This window comes from Ailuropoda melanoleuca, chromosome 15 (assembly GCF_002007445.2).
Source record: "Ailuropoda melanoleuca isolate Jingjing chromosome 15, ASM200744v2, whole genome shotgun sequence".
Taxonomy (NCBI): Eukaryota; Metazoa; Chordata; class Mammalia; order Carnivora; family Ursidae; genus Ailuropoda; species Ailuropoda melanoleuca.
This window is the reverse complement of record NC_048232.1, coordinates 83,746,465-83,762,325: the sequence shown is the minus strand read 5'-3', so window position 1 is coordinate 83,762,325 and position 15,861 is coordinate 83,746,465. Positions and strand designations below refer to the sequence as shown.

General features: G+C 44.1%; 1 protein-coding gene and 1 pseudogene across 1 annotated transcript in view; one reads left to right on the top strand and one right to left on the bottom strand.

Moving 5' to 3' along the window:
- Positions 1–3,400: 3,400 nt before the first annotated feature.
- Positions 3,401–3,696, top strand: LOC100469958 (annotated as a pseudogene).
- A 9,328-nt stretch (positions 3,697–13,024) lies between these two features.
- EP300 (E1A binding protein p300) overlaps positions 13,025–15,861 on the bottom strand; it is a 79,316-nt gene continuing 76,479 nt past the window's right edge. Inside the window, 1 exon segment of the mRNA XM_002927026.4 lies at positions 13,025–15,860. Coding sequence (XP_002927072.2) covers positions 14,147–15,860 — 1,714 coding nt within the window. The 3' untranslated portion in view covers positions 13,025–14,146.

Below are 15,861 nucleotides of genomic sequence, written 5' to 3'. Positions count from 1 at the left end.
CTAGAAATGGGGGGACTTTTTCATTTGATAAAGACTGCCTGCAGAAAACCTACAACCGACATCATACTTAATGGTGGAATACTGAATACTTTCCCTCTAAGATCAGAAACAAGGCAAGGATGTCCACTCTCACCACTGCTAGTCAACATAGTCCTGGCAATTCTTGCCAGTGCAATGAGGCCATTAGAAGGAAATAAAAGGGATATGGATCAGGAAGGAAGAAAAATAAAACAGTTCTTTTTTGCAGATGATGTAATGGTCTATATAGAAAACTGCATGCAATCAACAGCCACGAAACTCAGTGGAACTAATAAATGAATTCAGTACAAGAGAAACATCCAAAAATCAATTGTATTTCTGTATATCAATGAGACTCTAATGAAAAAAAAACCTTAAAAATTGAAAATCAAGGGGTGCCTGGCTGACTCAGTTGGTGGGCATGCAACTCTTGATCTCAGGGTTGTGAGTTCCAGGCCCAGGTTGGGTATAGAGAGTACTTAAAAATAAAATCTTCAAAAAAAAAATCAAATTTAAAGTAAAATAGCATTGGGATCCCTGGGTGGTTCATTCTGTTAAGTGTCTGTCCTTCAGCTCAAGTCATGATCTCCAGGTCTTAGGATTGAGCCCCACATCAGCCTCCCTGCTCATCAGGGAATCTGCTTGTCCCTCTCACTCTGCCCCTCCCCCACTCTGGCGAGCACAGGTGCACACACTCTGTCTCTCAAATCTTTTTTTTTTTAATTTTTATTTATTTATTCATGAGAAACAGGCAGAGGCAGAGGAAGAAGCAGGCTCCCTGCAGAGCAGGAGGCTGGATGTGGGACTCAATCCCAGAACCCCAGGACCACAACCCCAGCCAAAAGCAGAGGCTCAACCGATTGAGCCGCCCAAGAGCTCCTCAAATAAATCTTAAAAAAAAAAAAAAAAAGTAAAATAGCACTTATAATCACTAAAAAGAAAGAAAGAAAGAAAAGAAATAAGAGAGAAAAGAAATACTTAGGTATAAATATAGCAAAACATGTATAGGATGTTCATGCTGAAAACTACAAAACATTGATGAAATTAAAGGGATTTAACTAAACAGTCTGTGTTCCTGGACAAGAAGATGCAATGTAGTGAAGATGTCAGTTCTCCCCCCGTTGATAAAAGGTGTAGCACATTTCCTATCAAAACCACAGCGAGGGGCGCCTCGGTGGTGCAGTCGTTAAGCGTCTGCCTTCAGCTCAGGGCGTGATCCCAGCGTTCTGGGATCGAGCCCCACATCAGGCTTCTCCGCTGGGAGCCTGCTTCTTCCCTCTCCCACTCCCCCTACTTGTGTTCCCTCTCTCGCTGGCTGTCTCTGTCAAATAAATAAATAAAATCTTTAAAAAAAAAAAAAACCACAGCGAGATTTTTTTTGTAAATAGACAAGATTTTTCTAAAATTTATATTGAAAAGCAAAAGAATTAAAATAGCTAAGACAATCCTGAAAAAGAATAATGTGGGAAGAATCACTCTGCCTGATTTTAGACTTCTAGCTGCATCGATCAGCACTGGTGGTATTGGCAGAGGGACAGACATAGAGATCCATGGAACAGCGTAGAGAACCCAGAAATAGCCTCATACAAGTATAACCAACTTTTGTTTGTTTTGTTTTTGACAAAGATGCACAAGCCATCTAGGGGAGAAAGGAGAGCCTTTTCAACCAAGGATGCTAGAGGAACTGGTATCTGTAAGCAAAACTAAACAAAATGAAACAAAATCCAAGAAAACAAGCTTCAAGCTAAACCCCTTTGTATAAAAATAAACTCAAAATGGATCGTATATTTACATGTGAAGCATAAAACTATACATTTTGAGATGATAACGAAGGAGACAATCTCCAAGACCTCAGAGTTAGTTCTTAGACATGATGCCAAAAGCGTGATCCATAAAAGAAAAAAATTATATTATTGGACTTCCATCAAGTTTATAACTTTGGCCCCAAAAAACCCTATTCAGAAGATGGCAAAGCAAGCTTTAAACTGTTAGAAATATTTGCAAACCACGCATCTGACAGAAGGCTCCTATTTAGAATATATAAATTTCATTTTTTAAAAGATTTTATGTATTTGTCAGAGAGCAAGAGAGAGCACAAGCAGGGGGAGCAGCAGGCAGAGGGAGAAGCAGGGGGAGCCTGATGTGGGACTCGATCCCAGGACCCTAGGATCACGACCTGAGCCGAAGGCAGACACTTAACTGACTGAGCCACCCAGGTGCCCCTAAAAATTTCATTTTCTGTTAATTGCTGGTATATAGAAATGCAAGTGATCTTTGTGAACTTTTCTTGTGTCCTCCTCCCTTGCTAAACTAACTTATCAGTTTGAGTGGCTTTTGTAGATTTGTTATGGGGTTTTTATTTACACAGTCATGACACTGAGAATAAAACAGTTCACTTCTTTCTTGCAAACCATTTTGTTTTTGATTTTTTTTTTTGCTTTATTTTGCTACCTAATACATCCAGTATAATGTTGAAAAGAATTGGTGAAAACGGAGATTCTTACCTCATTCCTAAGCTTTGGGAGAAAGCCTTTGCCCTCATTATATTACATATACACGTAATAGCTATTTTTTTTTTTTGGTAGATACTTAGGATTTTTTATCTATGTTCATGAGGGCTATTGGTCTTTAGTTTTCTTATAATTTTTAAAAATTTTGGTACCAAGGTAATGTTGATTTCATAAAAATGAGTTGAAAAGTGTTCTATTTTCTGAAAGAATTATATATGATTTATATTGTTTCTTCCTTAAATGTTTGATAGAGTTCATCAGTGAAATAAGCTTGGCCTGGAGTTTTGTTTGTGGGAAGTTTTTAATTATGAATTAAATTTCTTAAATAAATTTAGAGCTATTTAGATTTTTTTAAATTTTCCTTGTTAGGTTTGTTAATTTTTGTGTTTCAAGGGATGTGTCCATTTCATATAAATTTCAGATATATTGGCATATGCATTAGGACTGTGACATCTTTTTGATGAATTGACACCTTTACCATGAGGAAATATCCCTCTTCATCCCTGATGATGTTCCTTGTTCTGAAGTTTACTTCTTTTTTTTTTAATTTTTTAAAAAAGATTTTATTTATTTGAGAGAGAAAGGAGAGAGCACAAGCACGGGGGAGGAGCAGAGGGAGAGGGAGAAGCAGACTCCCTTCTGAGCAGGGAGCCCCATGCGGGACTTGAACCCAGGCTCCCTGAGATCATGACCTGAGCCGAAGGCCGAAGTCTACTTCTTCTGATATTAACATTGGCATTCCAGTGTTCTTTTAACATCTGCATGTGTATCTTTTAACATCCTTTTCCTTTTCACCTATCTGTGTCTCTACATTTAAAGTGGGTTTCCGAGTTGCCTTCGGAGGTGGCGTGCGGTCTTTGCTGGCTTCCGCCATGGCGTGCCACAGCCAGGGCCCAAAAGTGCAGAGGGTCATGGTTCAGCCCATCAACCTCATCTTCAGATACTTGCAGAACAGACCTCAGTTTCAGGTGTGGCTCTGTGAGCAGGTGAACCTGAGGGTGGAGGGCTGTATCACTGGTTTAATGAGTACGTGAACCCCGTGTTAGACGACGCCGAAGAGATTCATTCTAAAACAAAGTCAAGAAAACTACTGGGTCGGATCGGACTAAAAGGAAATAATATTACCCTGCTCCAAAATGTCTCCAACCAGAAAGGATCGATGAAGTGAGAAATTCTTGGGAAGGCCATGGAGTTTGTTTTTTTAGATGTCCTTTGTTGGGAGTTCAAAAACATTTGTTCGTATTGTTTTGGTTACCTTTACGTGATTCCCAGGGGACAATAAATGCCGCAGGATTGTTTTTATTAAAAAAAAAATAGATAAAGTGGGGTTTCTTACAGAGAGTATATAATTGGGTCTTGACCTTTCTTAAAATCTAATCTGATAATGGCTACTTTTTTTTTTTAAGATTTTATTTAATTACTAGAGGGGACAGAGAACACGGAGACTGAGAGGGAGAAGCCGACTCCCTGCTGAGCTGAAAGCCCAGCTTGGGGCCCGATCCCAGGACCCTGAGATCATGACCTGAATGAAGGCAGAGGCTGAGCCACCCAGGCGCCCCTGAAGTCTACCTGTTAATTGGAGTGTTTGGAACATTTACTGTCGTTTTCATTATGGTTGAGGGGCGCCTGGGTGGCTCAATCCGTTAAGCGACAGGCTCTTGGTTTCGGCTCAGGTGGTGATCGGAGTTGTGAGACCCACCCCCGCAGAGGGCTCTGCGCTCAGCATGGAGTCTGCTTGAGCTTCTCTCTCTCTCTCTCTCTGGTCCTCCCCCTGCTCTCGTGTTCTCTCTCTCTCTCTCAAATAAAATAAAATAAATAAATAAATCTTTAAAAAAAATTATCATTGTGGTGAGTCTAAATCTTAGGTCTTGCTCTTTCTTCATCTGCTCTTGGTAACCTTTCCCCCCTTTGCTTAGTATCTTTTGCATTAATTTTGGCAACTTTCTATTTTTTCTTTTTAATGTAGGCTCCATGCCCAATATGGGGCTTGAACTCACGACCCTGAGGTTGAGAGCTGTACACTCTACCGACTGAGCCAACCAGGCACCCCTAGTTTAGTAACTTATAAAAACTGCATTTGAGGGGCACTTGGCTGGCTCAGTCTTTGGAGCACACGGCTCTCAATCGTGGGGTTGTGAATGAGCCCCATGTTGGGCATAGAGTTTACTTAAAAGAAAATGAGGGGAAAAAAGTCCATTTGAAATATTTGCCTTCATATTTAAAGGTTTAAACCTAGAATTTTAGAACCAGAGAAAATAACCTTTTCCTAATATGATGGTGAATAGACTGTTTCAAATGGACTTTTAAACGTTACTAAATCCAAGGTTATTTTCTCTTGTATAGAATTGTAGGTTGACAGTTTTTTTTTTTTCATTGACTTCTGTGTCTTTTTAGCTTCTGTCTGTTTTTAAGATTTTCTCTTTGGGGGTACCTGGGTGGCTCAGTCGGTTAAGTGTCTGCCTTTGGCTCAGGTCATGATCCCAGGGTCCTGGGATTGAGTTCTGTGTCAGGCTCCCTGCTCAGTGGGGACCCTGCTTCTCTCTCTCCCTCTGCCCCTTCCCCTGCTTGTGGTCTCTCGCTCTCTCTCTGTCAAATCAATAAATAACATCCTTAAAAAATATATATTATTATGTTTTTCAGCAATTTTATTATTATGTGTCTTGGTATTATTTTCTATGAGTTTATCCTGCTTAGGGTTCACTGAGCTTCTTGGATCTGTGAATGAACTTACAGTTTTCATCAAATTTGGAAAATATTCTGTCATTTATTTCCAAAAGTATTTTCTTGCCTCTTTTTCTGGAACTTTAATTACCACATGCTTGATATTGTCCCTCAGAGTCTCTGTTCATTATTTTTCAGTCTTTTTTCTCTACTTCACATTGTAAAGAGTTCCTATCATCATATCTACCAATCCACCAATCATAATCTTCTGCCGTATTTAATCCTCTGTTAATCCCATTTGTTGACTTTCCATTCCAGGCGTTTTGTTTTTCATGTCTAGAAGTTCCATTTGTGGGAGTCATGAGCGTCCCCCACTAGCCCCACCGTCAGGACAGCGCTCAGCGCAGGCCTGCGCCTTACCATGCAGTATGCCCTCGCTCCACGAATAGAAACATCCAGCCATACACTCTTTACGTGCTGTGTTTTCTTCTTTTCTTTCTTTGTTTTTCTGCCTGTGACCACCTGGTAGCCCTGAGAATCGAGGGGTCGGTTCTGTGCATCTCATTGCAGAATGTCACCGCGTCGTGCTTCATTTCATGTGGTTCTTCTCACCAGGCCATATATGGAAAATGGTGCTCATCTTGTTTGCTTCAAGGACACAAGCCACCATCTCTCCCCCTCCTTTGGCAGTGCCGTCTGTCCGGCTCTGTAGTATGTGTGAACTAGGAGGAAGGACTAGAATTCATGGCCAGAAATCTCTCCATCATCCTTACACGTAATAATATATAGGTGGCTCCTTTTTGTATAATTGACTGACAACATCCAGGAAGGAAAGGAAGAAAATAATATATGGGTCCGAGCTTTATCGTTGACCACATACTTTTATTAACATGATTTTATGTAATCTTCTTATTGTGAAATATACATAACACAAAATTGACCATTTTAAACCATTTTTAAGTGTGCAATTCGGCGGCATTAAGCACATTCACATTGTTGTGCAGCCCAAACTGAACTCTATACCCATTAAACAATAATCCCCCAGGCCCCTCTGTCACCAGCCCCTGGCCGCCACCATTCTACTTTCTGTCTCTATGCACTTGACTAGTTAAGGAACCTCACACAGTGGAATCCTACTGTATTGGTCCTTTTGTGTCTCGTTTATCTCCCTTAGCATAATGTCTTCATGGTTCATCGTTCATCTATGTCGTAGCCTTTGTCGATTCTCCTTCCTTTTTAAGGAATAACGTTCCACTGCATGGATATACCACATTTTCTTTATCCGTTCATCTGTCGATGGACACTTGGGCTGCTGCCTACCTCTTGGCCATTGTGAATAATGAATAATGTGTCTATGAACACGGGTGTCCAAATATTTGTTCAAGTCCCTGCCTTTAATTCTTTAGTGTATATGCTCAGAATTAGAATTGCTGGATCATATGGTAATTTTATGTACAATTTTTGAGGAACCACTATCCCGTGTCCACAGTTGCTGTACCATTTTACATTCTCACCACCAACACAGAAGAGTTCTAATCTCTGACATGTTCGCCAATTCTCGTATCTTTACAACTGCTCGGTAAGGCAGCATGGACAAGATTATCTCCGTTTCACAGCTGAGATCATTGAAATTATGGGTTATAGACTGGTGAGTTCGCTTCACACTCATTAGTCCAAACCTTTTGATATTTTTTATTGAAGTATCATTGACATGTTGCGCTGTGTACGTGTGAGGGTTGCAGTGTGTTGATTTGCTACGTTTATACAAAGCAATGTGATAACCACCACTTAACTTAGCTGACATCTCGTATGTCACATAATTAGTTCTTTTTTTGTGGTGGGAACAATTAAGAGCTAGCCTGTCAGCACCTTTGAAGTTGATACGACAGTACGGTTGACTGAGCACGGTGCCGTGCATTGGACCTCTAGGACTCCTGTGTCTGTCTCCTAGTTCCAAGCTGGTACCCTTGAGCGACGTCTCCCCAAGTCGCCCGACCCCTGAGCTTCTGGTGACCAGCATTCTACCCTCTGTGTTTGCAAGTGTGCCTTTTTTACATTCTACATATAACTGATACCAAACAGTCTTTGTCTTTCTCTGTCTGACTTATCTCACTTAGCATAGTGCCCTGGAGGTCCGCCGATGTCACAATTGGCAGGATTTCCTTCTTTCTCAGAGCCAAATACCACTCCCTCGTCCATACCGTTACTTCTTTACACATTCCTATCTTTTGGCATTTAGGTTGTTTCCCAAACCTTTTGATTTATTCTTTACTGTGACTCCGCTTCATTTTGGTTTTGTTTTTGTTGTAGTCCTTTCTTCTTCTGTCTCCGGAGCTTATAATACACAATAGGTCTTCCTTCAGTGCTTCATAAATGGGAAATGACTGAACTTAGATTTAGGGTTATGGTTGGGAGGGGCTAACTGCTGCATAGTCGTACTTTGGGGTAATTTCTGTATGGCCAGTAGGAAGGGTGATCCACTTCCCTCTCAAAAATGTTAGTTTCGGGGCACCTGGGTGGCTCAGTGGGTTAAGTGTCTGCCTTCGGCTCAGGTCATGATCCCAGGGTCCTGGGATTGACACCTGCATCAGGCTCCTTGCTCAGCGAGGGGCCTGCGTCTCCCTCTGTCTGCTGCTCCCCCTGCTTGTGCTCACTCGCTCTCTCTCTCTCTGATAAGTAAATAAATAAAATCTTTTAAAAAGAATCAATCTCATAATTCAGGGGTTTTTAGTATATTCAGGGCTGTGCAACCATCACCACTGTCAATTCCGGGACATTCTCGCCACCCCAGAAAGCACGCCTGTGCCTATCAGCGGTTGCTCCTCATTCTCCCCTTTACCCAGCCGCTGGCAACCGCTGATCTACTTTCCGTCGCTGTGCCTTTGCCTGTTTGAGACATTTCATATAAATAGAACCATATAGAATGTGGTCTTTTGTGTTTGGCTTCTTTCACTGAGCATCACGTGTTCAAAGTTCATCCAGGTTGTTGCATAAATCACTACCTCACTCCTTTCGATGGCTGAATAATCTTCCATTGGATGGATATCCACTTATCAGTTGGTAGACGTGTGGGTTGCTTATTTTTTAGCGATTATGAATAATGCTGCCATGGGCGTCTGTGTACAGATCTTTGTGTGAACGTATGTTTTCAGTTTTCTTGGGTCTATAACAAGGAGAGCAATTGCTAGGTCATGTGGTAACTCTATGTATAACTATGTTTCATGTTATGGACAGGTATTTACTGAGATAAATTTTCTACTGTGTACAAATCATTCTTATAAATATCTAACTTAAAACAAATTTTTTGGGGGGAAGGGAAAGGATGGGGGGAGGGGCAGCAGGACAGGGAGAAAGAGAATCTTAAGCAGACTCCGTACCCAGCACGGAGCCAAAGCGGGTCTCAATCATGACCTGACCCGAAACCAAGAGTCGGATACCTAACCCACCGAGCCACTCAGGTGCCCCTAAATATTGAACTTTGTAAAGGAACTGCTACAATTTTCCAAAGTGGCTGCCTCCCTTTTCAGAAATGGACCCTCGGCTCTTTGGGCAACTAATCNTGTCCCCCAGCAGCGTGCAAGGTTCCACTTTCTGCACATCCGCACCAGCCTGAATCTTTGATACCAGCCATCCTAGTGGGGGTGAAATGCTACCTCGTGGTAGTTTTGATTTGTGTTTCCCTAATTACTAATGATGCTGAGCATCTCTTTGTTGTTGATAACCAACTGCGGGCTCTGGAGCCCAAGCAGAACACAAAGACAGTTTGGTGATAAAGAGGAACGATGATTGTATTACTTTGCCAGCCCAAGGAGCTACCCAGGCCAGTGTCTTCAAAACGCAGACCAGGGGCACCTGGCTGGCTTGGTCGGCAGAGCACGCAACTCTTAGTCTTAAGGTTGTGAGTTCAGGCCCCACATTGGGTGTGGAACCTACTTGGAAAAAAAAAAAAAAGCAAAACTGCAGAGCTGCCTGGGGGTAAAGGCTAAAGGGTTTTAGAGGAAAATACAGGATCGGGGCGGTTTCGATAAGAATCTGCTCTGTGCTGCTGGCCACGTCCGTCCTGCCTTCAAGGTGGTCTCCTGACCGGCCCTGGCAACAGCCGTCTGAGTCTCGTCACTAAATATACGGGGAGGTCAGTGAGATGTCCACATTGATAAGAAGGGAGTTCCTGCACAAAGATCTATAGAAAAACAAGTTCAGGGGAGGAGGAGGCTTCAAGAATGAAGGAGAGAAAAACTCGAGTTTAAAGTCAAGCCTTGCTGAAGCCGTTGTGTGTCCATCTTATCTCCATGCATCTGTACTTTTCTTCCTTTTCTTTTTTTCCCCCCTAAGATTTCTTTTTAATTTTATTCCTTTGAGAGAGAAAGAGAGACAGAGAGAGCACAAGCAGGGGTAGTGGGAGAGGGAGAAGGCTCCCGCTGAGCCAGGAGCCCGACGTGGGGCTCGATCCCAGCAGCCGTAGATCACCACCCAAGCCGAAGGCAGACGCTTAACCATCTGAGTGACCCAGGCGCCCTGCATCCGTACTTTCCTAGAGCGGTTTCATTTCCACGTGCTTATGGGCCATTTCTATCTCCTCTTTGGGGAAAAACATCGATTCAAATCTTCTGCCCAATTTTTCATTGGGTTATTTGTCTTTTTGTTGTCGAGTGTCAGAGTTTCTGTAGAGTCTGGATACACAGACCCTTATCAGATACGATTTGCAAATATATGATCCTGTTCTGCGGGGCGTCTTGTCACTTTCCTGATAGTATCCTTGGATTGGATGCGAAGAGTTTCAAAGTCTGTTCAAGTCCAATTTTTTCCCGTTGCTTGTGCTTTAGATGCTATCTAATCATGGATTACCGAAGTCTTGAAGACCTCTACCTGTGTTTTCTTCTATGACTTTTGTAGGTTTAGCTTTTACATTGTAGTCTAATGGTCTATTTTGAGTTAAGTTTTGTGTTTGGTGTGAGGTGGAGGTCCAACTTCTTTCGTTATGTGGATATCCAGTTGTCCCAGCACCATTTGCTGAAAAGACTACTCCTTCTGCATTGAGTTCTCTTGGCACCCTTATCAAAAATCAATTGACCATAAATATGTGATTTTTTTTCTGGACTCTGTTCCATTGATCTAAATGTCTGTCCTAATGCTACTATTGTCTTGATTGTTTTAGATTTGTAGTTTAAGTTTTGAAATTTGGATGTATGAGTCCTCCAAATTTATACTTCTTTTCCGAGATTGTTTTTGCTATTTGGCTCCTTTGCATTTCTGTATACATTTTAGAATCGGCATCCCAGTTTCTGCAAAAAAAAAAAAAAGAAAAGAAAAGAAAAGGAAAAAGCCAGCAGATATTTTCGTAGGGCTTGCATTGACTCTCCAGATGGATTTGGAGAGTACCTCTTCCCTAACAAATTAGCGAGGTCTTCCCAGTCTTCTGATCCATGAACAATGTCTTTTCATTAATTTAGATCTTTAATTTCTTTCAGTGTTTTTAGTTTTCAGTGTAGACATCTTATACTTCTTTTGTTTAATCTATTCCTAAGCATTTTGTTCTTTTTGATGCTGGTCTATGTGCTCTTTAAACGCAGCAACCTCATGAACGGTACATTCCAGGAAACCATCCGTCTGGAGACCAGCTTCCTTGTTTGTAAAAGGAGAAGCCTGGGGAACTTTAGGATTCCTTGGTTTCTTTCACCCCTTTGTTTTTAGGCTGTGTGTTCCACTTGCTTGGAGCAGGGCCCCTGTGTCGTGTGTGTGAATTTGCTGCCATCACTAGGGATTCTCTACAGTACGGGAGATGAAGGGTATGGAGAAGAAAGGCTTTGGAGTCCCATAGACCTTTGACATTCTGGTAAGCCATTGCCGGCTGTGTGACCTCGAGCAAGTTGTCACTTAAGCGATAGTCTTCTCATTGATCAGTTGGGGCTGTTTTTGAGGATTTCGGTAAGCTGAGTAAATGAAAGCACCTGAACACTGCTCACCCCCATTGGGTCCATTTCCTAGACTGATGTGTTATAAACAGCTCAACTGGAGACTTGTGGCGCCTTTCCAACTTTTCACGGTGATAATTTTCAGATACACAGAAACAGTGAAATCAGCTTCTTGTATTCCTGATTGGATTAATCCTTATCTTCTGCCTCCAGCCTGGACAAGGACAGTCCCCCCCCCCCCCCCCCCNACTTGTGGCGCCTTTCCAACTTTTCACGGTGATAATTTTCAGATACACAGAAACAGTGAAATCAGCTTCTTGTATTCCTGATTGGATTAATCCTTATCTTCTGCCTCCAGCCTGGACAAGGACAGTCCCCCCCCCCCAGCCCGGAGGACAGCGCCCCCCCCCCCCCCCCGTTTATTTATTTCTGCTTCCACTTTTCTCTTGGCAACACTGTAGTGAAAATGTGACTGAATACTTCAACTTCTTTAAGCTAGAGAGGCTAGAGCTGTGAAAGCTGGGTACTTACTGCTTGGAAATGGGTTAGAATTCTTGAGTATTTCCCTGTTGGGGGCTCAGATCAATCAATCAAATCTGGGCCCCTAGTACTAGGGAGAAAATGGGTGTCTTTCTGTAACAGGCATTCACCCTCTTCTGTAATCTCGTGTCAGCCAAGTGGGACCTGAAGCTGTTTTCCCAACAGGATCTGATTCTCCTCTCCTGGTGGAGTCCCTCCTTACTCCTACCTTTTCCCATTCATCTTCCTTCCAAGATCCATTTTATTTCATCTAAATAAATTCTATGCCACACACGCAGGACTCGAATTTACGACCCTGCAATAAGGAGTCACATGACTGAGCCAGGTGCCCCTCTAAGTTTCCAGAAACGTGCCCAATTCCCATCAGTAGGTTTCCCGGACTCCATCTGTTCCCTGCTTATACCATCACTTTCTATTTTATCTCACTTAAGCATCCTTCCATCTTCTTGCAGGGCTGCATCCGTCCTTGTGCCATCTGGCCTGGCACATGACGTAGGTGCTCCAGGTGGATCTGCTGGACCACTGACCAGAGGCTGGTAGGCACTTGACACGTTTTCTGGGATGGTCTCTGATGAATGTTCATTGTGCAAGTGCACTTCACATTAGGATACTGGCGATTTTGTTGAGACAATGTAAAATGTAGAAAGAACAAACAAGTGTTTGAATTAAGCTACTTAAAGATCTTTCTTTAGCCCATAGCAGACTTACCATACTGTGGAGATCTAGGACAATGACAAGGCCTGCCCAATAATGCCAAAGCTGTTACTAGTAGTCTAATTTTTCAGTTTATAGCCAACGGATATTCAGTTGGAGGGAGACCGGTAACCTCTTCACTCTTTAGACACCTAGCACAATACTGGACTCGTAATCTCTTAGGCTTCCAGATTTTATTCCCACACAGTTTCCTTTCTTACGACCTCATCTCCCCATTGACTTCTCAGTTGGCAGGTAGCAACACCAAAGTGTAACAGGATAGGAACACATTGTTGTCGGAGCATCAAGTGCTGCTTTTTTGAGTTACTTCTGACTTAGGCAGATACCTGATCCCTCTGACGTGCTCATTCTTATCCCTGTAAGATGAGGGGTGACTAGAAGACCGTGAGGTCATCCATATGGAACCATGGAAGAAGGTCCTATATAAAGCTGTTAACGGCTAGTTAATATCAAGTCAAATTGGTGAAACTGACATTTAGCTGGTCCTTGGGTTTTTCCCTGAGCTTTGGATTAATTTATCAAATCTACTTGTGAATTCACTTTATGTGATAATTTAGGAAGACTGCAAGCTAGTGCTTTTGCTTTCTCCTCTGAATCCCATGTATCAGGCACTTAAACTGATGCATTCTAAGACAGAGATGTGATGGCAAGAAGTAAAACAAGGTCAGGTGTCTGTCTCACACAGTTTATTTAACAATAGGTAATAAGAAATCAAATTTAACAGTCTATACAGTGATCCAAAGTTCATATTTATAAGTAATCAACTTTAATTGCATGATTTACAACAGTTGAGGGTTTTTGCTTTCTATTTTCAAGTTTTACAGAAAGTGTGTGTGTGTGTGTATGTGTATGTATGTGTATGTATGTGTATGGGGTAGGGGCAGGGTAAGGAGGAAGAAAGCAAGCAAAGAAGAAACCCCAGGGACATTTTGTATGTTAAAATCATCCCACTGGAATGGTTTCTTACCCTCTTTTTAATTTTTTCCTTTGTTAGATGTAAAAATAACGAAAAAAATTCTTTCAAGAAACAGAACCACAATATATAATACATCAATTTGGCAGCTGCCCCTGTATATTTTGAAAAAGTCATTTTTCTCTCTACATGTACAAATTATTTTAATACTTGAAGTTTTTACGCTCAGACTTACGGAATAGAAAATTTTCTGGAGCACAAAAGTTGACTTGAGGGGAGGAAAGGGGAATTTTTTTTTTTTTTTTACATTTTTAAAAGAATGAACATCTTTGCACCCAGAGAAAAAAAATTGGTATTTTAATATATATTTATATATATTTATATATATATAGAATGTAATTTTAAAGTAACATTAACCCCTTTTGTCCTCTGGTTTTAGAAATGTTCTAACTCTTCCATAAAGTGAGGAAAATAGGGAAAAATGTCAACCATCTGCACCAGTAAATAATAACTATTAATATTACATATTTTCATTAATTTAAAAAAAATAATAAAACCTATTGGAGGTGCAAGGCAGGAGCATGTGGTTGGCTTCACAGACCTCAGCCTCCTCCCAGTGCACACCTGAACCACACACACAAGGGAAAAAAAAAGGCCGGTGGTAACCAGCCATAACAAAAATATACTCTGTTTGCTATCATCCCTCAGGTTCATCTGGCATGTTTGCTTTAAACCACAAACAGCTACTGCACAGTTCTTATGTGTTCCACGGAAAATTGTCTTTTAGGCTAAGAAAGATTCAAAAAAATTGTTTTCAGTACAAAAAGTCTTGTTAAGAGAAAATAATTTTTTTGCTCCCAAAATACTACAAGGTGTCTCTAGTGTATGTCTAGCGTACTCTGCGAGAGGTTCGAATTCAAGTCCGCGTTATCGGGGCCGAGCCCCAGGTCCGTGGCGCCCGCACCGTGGAGGTTTGCCATGCCCGGATTGCTAGCGAGCTGAGAGAGCATCGAGCTCTGGTCTGGGCTGGCAAAATGCCCTTGTTCCATGGGGTTGGCCTGGGCGGCGACCAGTCCCGGATGTGGAGAACTGGTCTGCGGGGAGACGTGGTGTGGCGAAGGCTGAGGCTGCATCCTTGGGGAAGGGCTGGAGTGGGGGGGCTGGGACTGCGGCCGCGGAGAAGGGACGGGCTGGGGAGAGCGCACTTGATTGGAGAGAGAAGAAGGGATCTGCTGGCCTTGGAGGTGTGGGGACTGCGCCTGGCTTGGGAGCATATGCTGCTGGGGGCTCATGGGGTTGGGCTGAGCAGGGGACCCCATCTGCTGCTGGAGGAGTCGTTGCTGATACGCCTGCAGGCCGGCCCCTGCCTCCGCTCCCAAGGCCTGGGGGAGCTGGCCCATCTGCCCCATGCTCCCCGGTTGCATCTGCTGCAGGTGGTGTTGCATGCGCTGCTGCTGCGGCTGTGGCGGCGGGGGTGGCGGTGGGGGGTAGCCCACCCCTTGCGGTTGCTGGAACTGGTTATGGTTGGCCATCCCGGGGCCGATCCCGGGCCCCGCTCCCTGCTGCTGCTGCTGCTGCATCATTTGCTGCCGCCGCAAGATGTCTCGGAACTGCGAAGGCATGGCGTTGTGATTCATGTTCATTTGCTGAGCCTGGGGGCTCATCCCTCCCATGGGGGGCTGGAGCGGCTGCTGCGGCTGCTGCTGGGGCAGGCCGGCCCTCTGGACGCCCGCTTGCATGGGGCTCATGTTCGGCATGGCTGGACTGGAGTGGACGCCCTGCTGGCCCGGCATGGCAGGTGGTTGCAGCCCCGGCTGGCCCTGGGGCATGCCGGGCTGCCCAGCGAGGGGCTGCGGATTCGAGCTGGCGTACTTGGCAGCCCGCTGCTTGATGAATGCAGCCAACAGCTGGGGGTTGGCGTGAAGGATACTGAGCACCTGTTGCTGCTGTAGGGGAGAGCTGGGAGACCTGAGAGTCCGCAAAAGGTTTTGTAAGGCTTGTTGAGACACAGTGCCTGGTTTGAGAGGGCTCACACCTACCTGGCCCAGTCCTGGCTGGGGTGCTATATTCAAGGGCTGGCCGTGCTGGGCCACTGACATCATTGCTGGCCTCGGCATCCCGGGCTGTAGCTGCTGGGGCTGAGGCAACCCTCCTTGGACCCACTGTGGCTGCTGCTGCATCCCTGTGGGCCCCATCCCTGGCTCCAAATGCCCACTGGGACCTCTGGTCATAGGGGGTGGGTTCATACCCATGGGAGCCATTGGAGTCATCTGGGGCATCTGGTGCTGGATTGGCCTTTGAAAAATTTGCACGTGGGCCATCTGGCGCTGCGTCTCAGCCGCCCTCTGAATCTGCATTGCCATTTCCACTGCGGCAGGCGGGGGCCCCGGGAGGGGTGGCTGAGCAGTCTGGGGGGGTGTGGGAGGGGTCACCTGGCCTGCCGCCTTACCCTGGGAGACAGGGCCAGCAGCCTGAGTCCTGGGCAAGTAGGGGGGCATGCTGTTGGGAGGCGTGGGCTGAGGCTGAGAGGGAGGCTGGGGCTGGGGCGTCTGTGGGGTGGCCGGCTGCTGGCCCGTCGGCGTGGTGGGAGTGG